This window comes from Oreochromis aureus, linkage group 23 (genome assembly GCF_013358895.1).
Source record: "Oreochromis aureus strain Israel breed Guangdong linkage group 23, ZZ_aureus, whole genome shotgun sequence".
Classification (NCBI taxonomy): Eukaryota; Metazoa; Chordata; class Actinopteri; order Cichliformes; family Cichlidae; genus Oreochromis; species Oreochromis aureus.
Genome location: NC_052963.1, coordinates 44,998,617 through 45,014,769, shown reverse-complemented (window position 1 = coordinate 45,014,769; position 16,153 = coordinate 44,998,617). Strand labels below are relative to the sequence as shown.

The 16,153-nt window shown below is 42.9% G+C and overlaps 1 protein-coding gene across 1 annotated transcript in view; it reads right to left on the bottom strand.

The window, feature by feature from the left end:
• Window positions 1-662: 662 nt before the first annotated feature.
• cers1 (ceramide synthase 1) overlaps window positions 663-16,153 on the bottom strand; it is a 34,741-nt gene continuing 19,250 nt past the window's right edge. Inside the window, exons 2-7 of the mRNA XM_039606753.1 lie at window positions 11,635-11,794; window positions 5,042-5,222; window positions 4,155-4,316; window positions 3,827-3,974; window positions 3,575-3,714; window positions 663-1,217 (exon numbers count right to left, since the gene is read on the bottom strand). Of these exons, the coding sequence (XP_039462687.1) occupies window positions 1,175-1,217; window positions 3,575-3,714; window positions 3,827-3,974; window positions 4,155-4,316; window positions 5,042-5,222; window positions 11,635-11,794 (834 nt within the window). The 3' untranslated portion in view covers window positions 663-1,174. The remainder of the gene's footprint in view (window positions 1,218-3,574; window positions 3,715-3,826; window positions 3,975-4,154; window positions 4,317-5,041; window positions 5,223-11,634; window positions 11,795-16,153) is intronic.

Sequence of the window (16,153 nt, the reverse complement as noted above, 5' to 3'; positions counted from 1 at the left end):
TAAAAACTTCATGATTACACAGCTGTAGGATGTTTCGTGATAATTTCATAGCAGTTCCAAAATCATTCCGATGTCATGCATTTCTGAATTCCATAATCTGCGCATACATAACGTTTTGTTTTTCGTCATTCAGTCTTTCCATGATTGTTATTGGCTCCTTTTTTTTAGCCGCCACCACCTGAAATCTTTTGATTCTGAAACCCAGTCAATCAAGTCCAGCTATTTGCCGTCATTAAACCAGCAATCAGCTTGTACGCCTTCATGTCAGCAACAGATGCTCTGCGACACATACACACACACACACACACACACACACACACACACACACACACACACACACACACACACACACGGGAACGAATAATTTAAAAAACAAAACAAATAAACTTTCCGTACAGGAATGACAGGTGGATATTCCTAATGCCTGCTGATGGTCAGTACAAGAGAAACAAAAGATTAAAAAACATCCACTTTCTACACACACACACACACACACACACCTACACACACAGCCTGGTTTTTTGAAATCAAGCTAATTGAAAGCAGGCAGCCAGAGCCGCCTGGTCCCAGCCACCGACTTGTGCGATGATATGAAAATCAATACATGTGGTGAAGCGGCCATAAGGCCAGGCAGGCTTTCTCACACCACCGCGCCGTGTTTGTTTTTTGCCCTTCTTCCTCATATCATAGGTCAGAGAGGACGGGCGGAGGTGTAAGACAGAGGAAGCGATTCATTAGGAATTACTAAATATCTAAATGTCTACAGAACCATTTACAGGCCGAAACCTTTCCTCGCCTGGCGCTGCGGTGCTGTCCAGGGTGCTATAGGCCCTGCACAACTGTACGCGACAATCACAGTCCAGCTCTCATTCAGACTGCTCGTTTCTACTGAATCTGTCAAATGTAAAGTTAACAAGAGTAAGACAAAAAGTCGGCTGAAATAACATTCACAGTGCTCCAATTAAACCAATCTGGAAACAAAATGACAGCGATGATTTGAAATGTTCTAAAAACAAATACAGAGAGTAAAAAGTCATCGGACCCTAACTCGATGTTTCCCTTTATTTTCCTTTCACGATGCTCTTCCTTTAAAACATGCTCCACGTTGAAGGAGGGCGTCTTTGTCTTGCGTGTACCAGCAGCCTAGTGCCAGGTGGTGGTGACGGAGGGCCTGTTATAAATGCTTCTCCTTTGTGATCCCGTTCTGCACGTGTTTCCTGGAAAGAAAGCCAGATGGGAGAGAAAGGAGTGAGAATCCTGAGGTGATCAGCAGAAGTGAGACATCAGCAGACAGAGGGCATATCAGAAGTGTTCAAGGCCAGGCAGATAAGGACCAAACAGCACGTCCGTGGGCTTTCTTACATGAACTCATCTGCCTGTGGGACAGGAGCGCACGTCTGATAACTCAGCCTACCTGAGTTAGTATTCAAAATGAGGCTAGTTTTAGAGCCGTGGTGGTCAAAGGCCACGGTGATAACCAGCAGCACACAGCAGGGATGCACATGGCAGCCCCTCAGATAACGACATGAATCTATAACCTCACTTTGCTTTTTGTCAGCACTTCTTAGTTTAAAGCTCACGGCTGCAAATACAGGTTACACAAGATTCACAGAGAAACAGCTTGTGATGATCATATCATGTGGTGACTTTGGATGTAGGCTAACTGCTTCCACAGGTTATGAAAGCGCATTTCTTCTGCTTAACCAGCTGTCGGTGGACTGTGGGAGGGAGCTCTGCAGGCAAATATGTATTACAGCATGTAGCAGATCAAGTTTACACAGTGGCACCGATGTGAAAACAGAGGTTTTAAATTCTGTCACGGGCTGTGAAAGGGATTTTAAAATGTAATATTTCAGTTATAAACAAATGTAATTTTAACACCTGGGACTCATTTGAGGTACCAGAACTTTTTCTGTAACTTGACAAATTGGTCATGTAGAAAAACTGAGACTACTGTTGAAATTGAACTTCTTTTTCTTATATGGAGAAACTGTTTAGTTAAATGTCTTTACACTGACAGGAAGGGGAGTGTCACTGCTCCAGCATCCGGTGTCCCACAGTGAATTAATTTAATATCTCTGCATTAAAGCTTCCTCTTTGTCTAACCAGCTGTACAATGTAGCCTACAAAGGCTTAAATATATAGCAGCACATCTTACCTTAATGCTAGCAATGCTATGTTAAACGCTAATTGTAGTGTCAGCTTGCTAACATGCTAAATTAGCTAAACATCAGCATGCTAAGATACATGCTGTTTGCAATGGATCATTAGCATCTAGCTAATAGACGCTATGCAGACCGACAGAACCACCTTTACCAGCATTAACTTGAAGTAATGGGAAGGAACTTTGACGGAGCCACAGCACCACCTTAATTCTTTTTTTTTACTGCTTTTTTTCTGTAGTTTTTCCTGCTGTGCTTGAGATCATTGTCCCGGCCACTCCTGGGAATATTGTGGAACTGTGTTAACTCCTGAATGATCCACATCATAAAACTGCCCAAAACTCTTGTTTTATACAGGTGATCACATTTGCTGATGATCAGTTACTTAAGTGTATTTAATTAGAGCACCTGGTTGGTCCTTAATTATTTCCAGTCGACTGCATGTAGGAGAGGAACACAGCTTTCAGCGTGGCAGTCTTTCTATTGGCCAGTAGGGGGCGATCTCCTGAGCAGTGTCTATTAAGTCTACCAGAAAATGATCCTACATCTTACTTAATTTATGACCTTGTAGTCTCAAGCCTTCCTTAGTATAACGTTATTCTTTGTTCCCACTTAAATTGGAATAGCAGGAAGGGCATGGCTACTAAGAGCCGCTACAATTTAAGCATCCAGTGTCCTCAGTTTGTTTGTCTCACGGCTTAGTGCATCGCTGCCTCCCACTGGTGTGTTTGGCATCTGAGTGAGTGGGTAGCGTTCTGTGTTTGTGTCCCATCAAACAGCATTATAAAGGGAAATCTGTCTAATGTCCAGTTTGCCAAATTCTCCTTTCACACGGTTGGTTGGGAACCCACGAGCACATGGAGTACAGGCTCCAGGAACCCACTGAGTTTCTCTGCTAGCACCAATCCACTCGCCAGCCTGAATGTCCGGGCGTTAGCCTTGTAAATATGATGTCATCTTTCTGAGGCCAAGTTTACCTGATGCTTCGATGTTGTATAGCTTTCTGCTGTCTGCTTCCCACTCAAGCTGTCACTGATGATTCAGCCTCTCGTGGATGAATCGGTCAGCTCAAAGCACAAAGCACAGCATCATAGAGCTGCTCGCATGGCTTTGGGCTCGCCGTTTTGTTTGTTCGTTTAGTATACTCGACATATTCCAGTAAGGCTTGGCTACAGAAATGTGTTTCTTCATTAAATGTGTATTTTGGTAATGTCTGGATGTCTTGTAGCCTCAGGCAGTGCTCAGGGAGGATGGTTGAAACAGGACTGTTTACAGTCTAATGTGTTAAATCTAATAATTTATTATTAATGTGGAAATTCTGCCACTGAACATCAGCACAGCTGCTCTGGTTTCCTCTAAAATGAGATCTACATTACATGACCCAAAGTACACATGCTGAAGGTTGGGCTCACCCCTGTGCAGAGTTGTGATGTCCAGCATCATCAGTGCTGTTTTCTGCCGAAGGTTCTTTCCTGCTGTCCTCGTCCTCGTACTCCCTAACATCGTTCACCTCCTTTACTTTCAGCAGCTTCACTACAAACATCACAATGAACTGCACACAACAGGGGAGGAAAACAGGAAATGCAAAGAAATCAGACGGCGTGTCCAAAAATGAAAGACTTTCAGGGTTTGAATGAAACATTTGACAAAACCAGTGTCCTCACCAAGAACCAGTAGATGTTCATGAGAAGCAGGGCGAAGAGAAGCGCATTGAAGAAGAAGTAAAAGGGGATGTGGGGGACGGACTGGAGGCTGGACACACATGTGGCATACATGACTTTGAGGGGGAACCAGTACAGACGGAACCAGAACCTGAGAGAGACGAAAATGGGAACACAATTTAGTACATCTCCGCTCGTCCTCAGCATCTCCGAGACAGAATAATTATAACGCTGTCAAGACCACAAAACGCTTCACCGTGACAGAGAACAAATGGAGAACGAGCAGCTGAGGAAAATGAGCCGTATGCCGAGCGGATATTAAATCTCTCACCAAGTGATGCTGAAGCTGACGGAGCCCAAGTTGGACAGCACGTCGTTTAGCAGGTAATAGCCTCCTCCTCTGGACTTCAGGTAGACGTTGAGCTTGGTGAACTCCAGCTGGATGTCGTTGATGTCGTGCAGGAATAACACTAGAATCCCGATGTTGTGGTATCTGGAGGGCAGAGAGCACAGACTGTGGGACGAGGATCCTGATAGATGCTGAGCTCAGTGACAAGCAGAAAGCACAGCTCACTCTCTGGGCAGACTTGACTTTGACATTTTCTACACATTCACTCTGTTGTCTTTGTTCTTTTGGTCTGTACAATGTGATATTTAGACATACCACATACCATTTTATCCTTTTCATCTCAAAACATTGAAGAGGTCAGAGGTCCAATTACAATTCAGTCGTATATATAAAATCAAATCCAAATCACAACAACAGTTGCCCAAAAGGATTTTGTATGGCCTACAATAACACAGAGAAAGCCCCAGTAATCATCTGAGCCCCTTAGAACAAGAGCTTTGGTGACAGTGGGAAGGAAAAACTTCCTTTTAACAGGAAGAAACCTCCGACAGAGCCAAGCTCAGAGAGGGGCGGGGCCATCTGTAACATGATATATGTCGTTCCCTCGATGCTGTCAGTGATCGTATTTACAGATTTACTTTTTTTCTGATTATCTGCATTTTACTTAATTAAAGGAAAATGAAGTGAACGAACACATCTGCTCTAGTTTCCACTCATCTCTGCCTCCTACCCTCCAGTCAAACTGGTGTTTCGACTAACCAACCAAACCTATACAATCATTCATGAACTGTGATTTTGTGCTTCTGTGTTAAGAAATGAGCTCACGTGTGCAAAAAACTCACAGATTAAACCAGGAAAAACAAAAGTACCGGAATGCGTAGGAGAAGCTGATGAGTGCCAGCGTGATGATGTGGTGCACCACCATGACAGCAGAGTCCTTCCTCCATGCGTCCATATAGATGGTAGCATAAATGGAGTGGCCGTAGAAGCTGCCCTGGATCAGGTAGGCGATGGCGATGTCTGTAGGCACTGACATACCGCTCTTCCAGTCTGCAGGGACAGATAAGGCGATTTAGTAACAAGCTGATGAATGATGTACAGTAAAGCATTTTGTTTTTATTCTGGACTTTACTGTTTCCCTTCCTGTCGCCTACGCCATCTTTAACATGACCATAAATAAAAAAGATACTCTGTCTACAGGGGGCAGCAACACCACACACTGGGCGATACGGGGGTTTCTAGTCTTAATGAGCTTTGGGGTTTTTGGAAACACTTTTTTGTAACACTTTCTACTTTTAAGACTTAAACTGTGGTCAACCAAACATGCATGTCTTTAGAGGAAACCACGTAGGCAGAACGGCCTCAGCTGACCGTGAGATTCAAATCCAGAGCTAACATCCGTGCACAAGTCAACCATGTATGCACTCCTAAAGCCTCTAAAACGCATGACTATCTGCCGGTCATCAACATCTTTGTTCATCGATAAATGCACGATGACCTCGGTTTGGATTGAGACGTGCAGTGAACAGCACATTTTCCAATAAACACAAAGAGTCGTGCAGCCTCTTGAAGAAGTTCACCTCTGAACTTCCTCACATGCATCGTATCTACGTCCTTCTCGTAAGACAGCTTCTTGTTTTTGATTGAACGCTTTGCACAATTTCTCACAAGATAAAAAGCGAAAAGGCGACTGAGTTGCCTTTATCACTGTGGTGGAACAGAGGCGTGCCAACAGTGCCTTTTACATCAGGCCCCCAGCTCATGTGATGGAGGTACTTGTTTGTCTCTGCCAAAATATGGTTTAACGCACTGTCGACCATTTGTGGCCAAAAATAGTGGCACAGTATCTGTCAGATCAGATTATGGTGGCGTCTAGATGTGAGAAACATTTACAGTCAAACACTGTCAGCATCTGCTGATGACTGAGTGAAGAATGACTCAGCCACACTGTTTGTAACACATTTCATAAAACAGACGACTGTGGAGGCTTTTTTTTAAAAAGGAGAAGCTCATACATCCTTTTTAAGGTGAACGATGTGGCTTTAAATGGATCCTTTTAATGAACAAAATGACTTAAATTTACCATAAACACTTACAAAGAAGTACATAAATCAGTGACTTTTTAAACATATTTAAATATTATCTCCATCTCTAAGAAGGAGAGCGTTTGTCTGTTTGCAGACGATGAATGTGTTGCATATTCAGCCGAGTCGTTGTTGGCTCGTGCAGTGCTGTGAAAACGTTTTTGTTCCCCTCCTGATGTCTTACATGTTTCAGCATTTCAGCAAAGATAGCTGTAAATATAAAACGCTACCAAACCGACTCTGTGTGAAAGAGTCACTGCCCTCGAAACTGTAACTGTGACTGTAACTGTAATTGTAACTGTGACTGTGACTGTAACTGTGACTGTAATTGTAACTGTGACTGTGACTGTAACTGTGACTGTAACTGTAATTGTAATTGTAACTGTGACTGTAACTGTGACTGTAACTGTAATTGTAACTGTAATTGTAACTGTGACTGTGACTGTAATTGTAACTGTGACTGTAACTGTAACTGTAATTGTAACTGTGACTGTGACTGTAACTGTGACTGTAACTGTAATTGTAACTGTAATTGTAACTGTGACTGTGACTGTAATTGTAACTGTGACTGTAACTGTAACTGTAATTGTAACTGTGACTGTAATTGTAACTGTAATTGTAACTGTGACTGTGACTGTAATTGTAACTGTGACTGTAACTGTAACTGTAATTGTAACTGTGACTGTAACTGTAACTGTGACTGTAACTGTAATTGTAACTGTGACTGTAACTGTAATTGTAACTGTGACTGTGACTGTAACTGTAATTGTAACTGTGACTGTGACTGTAATTGTGACTGTAACTGTAACTGTAATTGTAACTGTGACTGTAACTGTGACTGTAACTGTAATTGTGACTGTAACTGTAACTGTAATTGTAACTGTGACTGTAACTGTGACTGTAACTGTAATTGTAACTGTGACTGTAACTGTAACTGTGACTGTAACTGTAATTGTAACTGTGACTGTGACTGTAATTGTAACTGTAACTGTGACTGTGACTGTAACTGTAACAGTTACTGTAACTGTAACTGTAACTGTGACTGTAACTGTAACAGTTACTGTGACTGTAACTGTGACTGTAACTGTAACAGTTACTGTAACTGTAACAGTGACTGTAACTGTGACTGTAACTGTAACAGTTACTGTAACTGTGACTGTAACTGTGACTGTAACTGTAACAGTTACTGTAACTGTGACTGTAACTGTAACTGTGACTGTAACTGTAATTGTAACTGTGACTGTAACTGTGACTGTGACTGTAACTGTGACTGTAACTGTGACTGTAACTGTAACAGTTACTGTAACTGTAACTGTGACTGTAACTGTAACAGTTACTGTGACTGTAACTGTGACTGTAACTGTAACAGTTACTGTAACTGTAACAGTGACTGTAACTGTGACTGTAACTGTAACAGTTACTGTAACTGTGACTGTAACTGTAACTGTGACTGTAACTGTAACAGTTACTGTAACTGTGACTGTAACTGTAACTGTGACTGTAACTGTAATTGTAACTGTGACTGTAACTGTGACTGTAACTGTAACTGTGACTGTAACTGTAATTGTAACTGTGACTAACTGTGACTGTAACTGTGACAGTAACTGTAACAGTGACTGTAACTGTGACTGTGACTGTAACTGTAATTGTAACTGTGACTGTGACTGTAACTGTGACTGTAACTGTAATTGTAACTGTAACTGTGACTGTGACTGTAACTGTGACTGTAACTGTAACTGTGGCTGTAACTGTGACTGTAACTGTAATTGTAACTGTAACAGTGACTGTAACTGTGACTGTGACTGTAACTGTAATTGTAACTGTGACTGTAACTGTGACTGTGGCTGTAACTGTGACTGTGGCTGTAACTGTGACTGTAACTGTAACTGTAACAGTGACTGTAACTGTGACTGTAACTGTAACTGTGGCTGTAACTGTGACTGTGACTGTAATTGTAACTGTAACTGTGACTGTGATTGTAACTGTGACTGTGACTGTAACTGTAATTGTAACTGTGACTGTGACTGTAACTGTAACAGTGCCTGTGACTGTAACTGTGACTGTAACTGTAATTGTAACTGTGACTGTGACTGTAACTGTAACAGTGACTGTAACTGTGACTGTAACTGTGACTGTAACTGTAATTGTAACTGTGACTGTAACTGTGACTGTAACTGTAATTGTAACTGTGACTGTAACTGTGACTGTGACTGTAACTGTAATTGTAACTGTGACTGTAACTGTAACAGTGCCTGTGACTGTAACTGTGACTGTAACTGTAATTGTAACTGTGACTGTAACTGTAACAGTGACTGTAACTGTGACTGTGACTGTAACTGTGACTGTAACTGTAATTGTAACTGTGACTGTAACTGTGACTGTAACTGTAATTGTAACTGTGACTGTAACTGTGACTGTAACTGTGACTGTAACTGTAATTGTAACTGTGACTGTAACTGTGACTGTAACTGTGACTGTGACTGTAACTGTAATTGTAACTGTGACTGTAACTGTAACTGTGACTGTAACTGTAATTGTGACTGTGACTGTAACTGTAACAGTGCCTGTGACTGTAACTGTGACTGTAATTGTAACTGTGACTGTGACTGTAACTGTAACTGTGACTGTAACTGTGACTGTAACTGTAATTGTAACTGTGACTGTGACTGTAACTGTAATTGTAACTGTGACTGTGACTGTAACTGTAACTGTAACAGTGACTGTAACTGTAACAGTGACTGTAACTGTGACTGTAACTGTGACTGTAACTGTGACTGTAACTGTAATTGTAACTGTGACTGTAACTGTAACTGTAATTGTAACTGTGACTGTGACTGTAACTGTGACTGTAACTGTAATTGTAACTGTGACTGTGACTGTAACTGTGACTGTAACTGTAATTGTAACTGTGACTGTGACTGTAACTGTGACTGTAACTGTAATTGTAACTGTAACTGTGACTGTAACTGTGACTGTAACTGTAATTGTAACTGTGACTGTGACTGTAACTGTAATTGTGACTGTGACTGTAACTGTGACTGTAACTGTAATTGTAACTGTAACAGTGACTGTAACTGTGACTGTGACTGTAACTGTGACTGTAACTGTGACTGTAACTGTAATTGTAACTGTGACTGTAACTGTAACTGTAATTGTGACTGTGACTGTAACTGTGACTGTAACTGTAATTGTAACTGTGACTGTGAGTCGCTCACATCGTGTGGAGGAGTGTCGGCCCACTCTGCTTTTGCAGAATTGAATTAATTCAGTTACATTGGAGTATTTCAGCAGAACTTCAGTCCATCTCAGCTGGACTGAAGTTCAGGCTCTGACTCCTGTTCTCTGTTATTCATTCACAGGTGGACCTGCTGCTGTGTTTCAGACCATTGTGTGGTTGAGCTTGAGGGCATGAACTGGACATTTTCATGCCTGCATCAAATACAGTGAGTAAGCAGCTCCAGACCATCACAACACCACCGCCATGTTTGACTCAGTTTCCTTCTATGAAATGCTTTGTTGGCTTTAAACCAGATGTAGCTGGACCCAAACCTGCCAAAAAGTTTAACTTTTGTCTCATCCTCCAGTTTTTTCCCCAAAGTCTTGGGGACCATCAAGAGTTCGTTTTGTCAAATGTGAGACAAGCTTTTCTCTTTCTTATTGTTGAATCATGAACTGAGCTTAACTGAGGCGAGTGAGGGCTGCAGAGGTTGTTCTGGGGTCTGTTGTGGCCTCCTGGATGGGCTGTCATTGCACTCTTGGAGTGATTTTGGTAGGCCGAGCACTCTGGGAAGCTTCGCCACCGTTTGTGGATAACGGCTCTCACCACTGCGGTTCTCTGGAGTCCTAAAGCCTTATTAATGGCTTTGTAACTCTTTTCAGACTGATAGATGTCAATGACTTGTGTTTGTGTTGCTTTTTGAGCTCTTTTAGCTAAATTGACTCTGTCAGCAGGTTTTATTTAAGTGATTTCTTGATTTATCAGGTCTGGCAGTGGCTACTTTCATTCACAGTTAATTCATGACTTAACAAAAGTGGGCAATTACTTTATTCAGGGTCAGGTAAGATTTTTTTTCCCTTAATAAATGAAATCCACATTTAAAATGGTTACCTTTGGCTAATATTTGATGCTCTGCAACATTTTAAGTGTGACAAATATGCAAAAAATCAGAAATCTGCTGTACATGGACAATAACTTCCCGGGGATACCAGAAGGGTCAGCTGTAGTAGTCAGGATGGGAGGTAGCTGCAGCGATCGGGTTTATCCCCAAGAGCTTTACAGAGGGTTTTTAAAGTGCTGTGAGAAACGGGCTAAATGCATGTAGCCTGGCTTATTTCACTGAAACCTATCGGATGTTGGACGGAAACTTTCTCCTCCTGTGTTTGAGTAAGGCTCATCTCCAGTGATATGGGGTTACGTTAGGGCCTTGTGTAATGTTCATTGATTGGACCGTCCATCATTAAACATTGAGAGGAGGGCCGCTAGCTGGATCACAACAGAGGAGCTGCCAAGGGGGAGGCATGGGAACTGGAGCCTTTTTCCCCTCTACTGGGGACCAAAGCTTTTCTCATCTCTTTGCGTCAGCGATACACTCCCCCCCTCCTCAGTCCCGTCACTGCACTTTGATTTCGACTAATTTCCTAAATTCTCACAGTAGCTGTATCTCTCTTTCCCTTCCTCCCTCCATTAGTAACAGTCCAGCCTTATAGTGGAATAAAGCTTCTGCACACATCTCAGGCTGACAGCTATTAAAAGCGAAGCAGCGATTAAACACGAACCTGGCGCCGTCAGCTAGCCTTTGTGAGCTCGGTGCAGGAGCCTTGACAACTCTGTGTCTGATAGAAGAGGCTGAGAGACTATGAAAGGCACCACTGAATTATACGTGAAATCCCCTGTGTGCATCTATCCTCTATTAGCAATGCAATGATAAGCACTACGCAGGGTCTCAGCCGTGGCGCTGCTCTCCATGAAGTACAATTTTGCAGCTGATTTATTGTAAACGGTGGGGCAGAACTCGGAAAACGTGAATAAATTATTAATAGATAGCTTTATTTTAACAAATACTGGTCTGTATAAACAAGTAAATAAATACGCCTTTTGCATTTTATAAAAAAACTACAATAAATCATAAAGAACCATAAAAGGTGACCAGTTAAAAGCTGCAAATATGCATAAACCAGAAGGCTCCACATCCTGCATGCACTGCTATAAATATCTGCCTATTTGAGGACTCAAGGTGGCATTTTACCCCCACAGTGTCTCCACAGGATTAGGCAGCGCTCCTGCTGTTTCATTAGATTAAAATGGCTTCAGCTTCTGAGCTGAGAGGTTCAGTTAGCACATGCTACAGAAGACATGTAATCAGTGTTGTGTATCGTACCGTAGAAGACAGAGGGCGGGTCATGGAAATAGGAGTAGGAGGTGAAGAAGAGCAGGTAGGTGCTGTAGGACCAGGACATGGTGTAGAAGACCAGCTTCCACCCGCTCTCTGGCATCTTGGCAGCATCTTTGGGCAGCAGCCTACACCACTCTCCGAGAGGCTGCAGAGAGAGCAGAGAGAGAGACGGTGAGAAAAAAACACCAGAGGAAGTCGAGCTGAGAATTAAATTAGCTGTTTTTAGACTTTTGGATAGATCCTTGGAAACTGATTCATTTAGACGCTTTTTAAAAAAATCTATTCTACATGCAGTGAGAGTCTGGGAAGGCAAACATGACTGCTCGCTCTGCTCGCAGTCGGCTGATACACGTTGAGGCTGCAGAGCTGATGAAGTCGTTTAGTTGCCCATAATTCATTTTAGAGAATCGATCCTGTTTTGCGCTGCATTGCAAGTGGTGAGAAAAATAATTAATGATTAATTTCAAATATTTTGCACAGAGTTGCAAGTTTACTGCCAGTAAGCTAAAACTAAACAGTTCATGCATGAAGCTTCATGAAGCTTTGAGACTTTTGCAGGTACAGTGCTGTGCAAAAGTCTCGAGCTGTGAATAAGTAGTAGGTACAGCAATTTAGTGAAATGTGCAATACTATATGGAAATGCAGTAAAAAAAAAATGCAGTTTGCTTCAAAGCCAAAATTTGGGATAAGATAAGATAACCTTTATTAGTCCCAGGTGTGGGAAATTTGGTATGACCACCTTTGTTCTTAACACAGTCTGTTAGGCGTCTTCCTGACCGGATGAGGCCGATCCATGACTGATACTCTTCTGCTGTTTGCTTTTGCTGCACCGGCAGCGTGTTTGGGATGACTGCGATGTTGACACTGAAGCTGCTGCCAGTCAGACGCTTCTAAGTTTGTGCTGCATGGTGGACCATCTGATGGTACTTTTCTACGTCCATAATTTGGATCCCCAGCACCTCTTACTGAAATGTTTTACAGATGTGTGCATCTCTCCTCACCTCCTCCGTATCTCAAATTTGGTTTCATCACTCCATTAGACTTATTTCCACTCATTTTCACTCCAGTTCTGGTGTAATTTGGCAAACCTCAGCCTTTTCTGCCTGTTTCCCTATCTTAAGAATGGCTTCTTGACAGCCACTATCCACTGAGACCATGAGACCATGACTGACTGTGTCAGGTCTTTGCTTTTTCTCCCCATTTCTAAAGGACACGACGTCCACAAACTGCTGTGGATACTTTTTTAGGCCTGTCACTTCTTCATTTATTCTCCAGTTACCACAAAAAGGACACGCTGCACATCATGGAAAAATATGCCAGGTTTTTAGCAAAAAAACAAACAAATAATTAGTTAGTTGTTAAGTTGTCTGTAAATAGTTTGGTTCCTTTTTTATGCTTGAATGGACGGCATGAAACGAACACAGCCAGTGCTAAATTTACTCACATTTGTATGCAGTATAATGAAACATCTCAGTTTAACTGCTGCACTTCCAAACTAGACTGAGAAGTAAAACCAGCATGTTGAGGATTCATTAAACTGTAATTTACAGCCGGGCTATCATACGCTTGTTTAATTGTTCCTAATAATCTGGCAACTGAGTGCAGTGTTTTCTTGGCATCAAGAAGAATGAAACCAAAGTACAAACAACTGAACAAACACTAAAAAAATGTGCAGGGGTCAAAATGCTCTTGGTTAGATAAGAGAGGTCAGCTGCACAGTTTGGAGAACAACAACGTCCTGCAGTCTTTGAAGCCCTCGAGCTTCAGCACGCCTCTGTTGGTTCACACCGTGGTTTACATATCGATGATATAAAGGATTCAGTGATTCGCTAAGACTGTCAGTCTGTCGTTTAGATGGCAGATTGCAAAAACCCTAAACATCCTTTTCGTGCAGTGATGGTTACACACACGGAAATATTTAACTCATAAACACTGACACGTTCGATGCCTTTATCTCCATCTGTCGGCCTCTCCGTGACACCCAGGCGCACGCCCGACGATGTCTGCAGACTACAGCAGCAGCACATGACCGCCAGTCTGCAGAAAAGTCTGCTAATGCTTTGCTTTCAAGCAGAAATAGAGGAAGTTGGTGAAGAGGCTCCTCATCAGACAAACCCGTGTAGGCGGTACCTAATGGCTCCTCCTCCACCCACTCACTTTGAGCCTGTGCTATCTTCTTGGTTGCCCTCCCCCAAACTAACTGCCTCCTCACTTCCACCACTTTTGCCTCTTTGTGAGGCCTTTTGTTGTCGCGGCAGCAGAAACTCAAAAAATGAGCATAATTTATTCATTTTGAATGAAAGGGAAGAATCAGTTGTGACACTTGAACTAATAGAGACGTGGACAAAGGCACAGCACATAGGTGAAGTAGTGCAACAGGTAAATTAATCAGACAGGCAAGTGCTCAGTGTTGCACAGCTGTGCCAAGACAGGAAACCAGAGTCAGCTCACCGCCTCGTATACGAAACGACACGCACACTCGCTGGAAAGCAATGAAACAGTAACAGGAGGCAGCAGAGTGAAAGCCGCCTGTGTCAGTGATACGCTGCATCTCAATCAGTTGTTACCGAGCTGCTGGTCTACAGGCTCGCTGATCCTTTTACACACATGACAAATTAATGGAGCAAGCGTGGCTGCAGATTAGAAAGCGTTCCGGTTTCTGCTTTCCCTGCATGACGCTGCTGTTTCTAACTTTTACTCTTTTTAGGTTTTCAGGTTTTTTGTCTTTCTTTCTCTGCTTTTTCTTTTTTGTGTCTCTGCTGTTTTCTGGTTTTGACGTCTGTCTGCGTCACACGCATGAGTCAACACAGGACGGGGAAGGAAGCTGACGGGGCAACACAGATGTGAGATTAAAAAAAAGCGTCGGCCACGGACTTTGTTGTACGCGACACCGTGACACATGTTTAGAAGAACAGGACGCCAGCACGCGGGGGGCGGAGCACATGATCCCCAGCTGGGGCTTCTGACTGGTCGAGACTGCGGCGACACACGGTGCGTGCTGAGTAAGTCATGACACTGTCCACGTTCTTTCAAGTCTCCAGTACATCTCCATCAGCCCTCCCATCCGTCTCCTCCCCTCACCCCCAGCTCTCTCTCTCACTACCCTCGTCTCCCTCCTGCCTGCGACATTTATTTATAGAAGCCAGCTGTCAGCACACAGCCCCCCCCCCCCCACAGTCTTCTAACGCACACCCCCTCGATTCACTCAAAAAAATAAGCCTTCCCACATTCACAGTGGCTGAATCACTCGAGTCTGCTACAGGCTGCAGCAAAAACACCAGCTCATATCTCACTGCCCTCATTCCTGATCCATCTCCAAGTTAAGTTACAAAATATGGGTCCTATCTGCTATACTCACCTCTACTGGCTGTTTCGCCCTGACTTGTCTGTCACTACATATACACACACATCACATCCATGATGTGTTTTGAGTCATCTGCAGTATTTCTGTCGCTGTGTTTGCACTGCAGCGACTCTGCACTGGTTTATACAACCAAAGGTCTGTCACACTCGTGTAGTGACAAATACTACGATGTGTTTCTGCAGACTGTACCAAAACTGTACAGAACAAGCTGTCCTGGACACATCAGAGTATAACACGAGCATAGACTGTATGTGGAAGACAGACGTCTGGGTCTGAAGAGTAGACCTATCGTGCTTCCCTGATTTATGGCCTCAGTTTATGGGTCGAATCTGTCCTTTAAAATTGTATTAAATAAGACATTGTGGTCCTTTTTTAAATTTCAGCAACAATCTTTCCTGTGTGATTGACACGTAGCTAGCCAATGAGTGAAAAGAGTCCATCTGGTGTTACGAGTCTGTGGATTTGAGTCCTTTTCATTCTTTCTGCTATTCTTGTTCAGGCTGAGAAGAGAAAAAACTGATAGTAGCTAAAACTATTTACAGAGGAAGTCTAAAAAAAGAGCTAAATGCTTTTAAACTAAGGGCCTTTTGACTTCTAACAGTTTGTTTACTCTGATCCAAATCATGCACGAGTTTGCACGACTCTTAGCTTTTTTGTCTGGTTTGGTTTCTGTTCACACAAAGAAATCTCCAAATGAACTCAAAGCAACCAAATGTGTTGCTACAAAACAAACGTTCAGTCTGCTTATTGGCCAGATGTGTCTGCGGCGAGAGCAACAAAAGTAAATAAATGAAAGACAAATGTGGTCATCTGACCAAACATCGCCGCTCATCCAAATGAGTCCTCGGGTCATTTTACAGCTAGTTACTGCAGCTTGTGTACTCTGCTGCATCCCAGAATGCATAGCTAGAAGGTATTTCCCTCAAATTTGCAGCGTATTTTTGATAGTTGGGTAAGATTGTGGTCGGGTCACGGTTTCGCCATAAACAAACCGCTCTTGAGTTCATCTGGATCGAGACCGCCTCCTCCACAGGGCGTCAGTGCGATTGAGTTACCACGATCATATCTGCACAGACAAACGGGGAACATGAACCACCGTTTGATGAGAATGGACTTGAATGAGAGTGAGCTTGACCAATA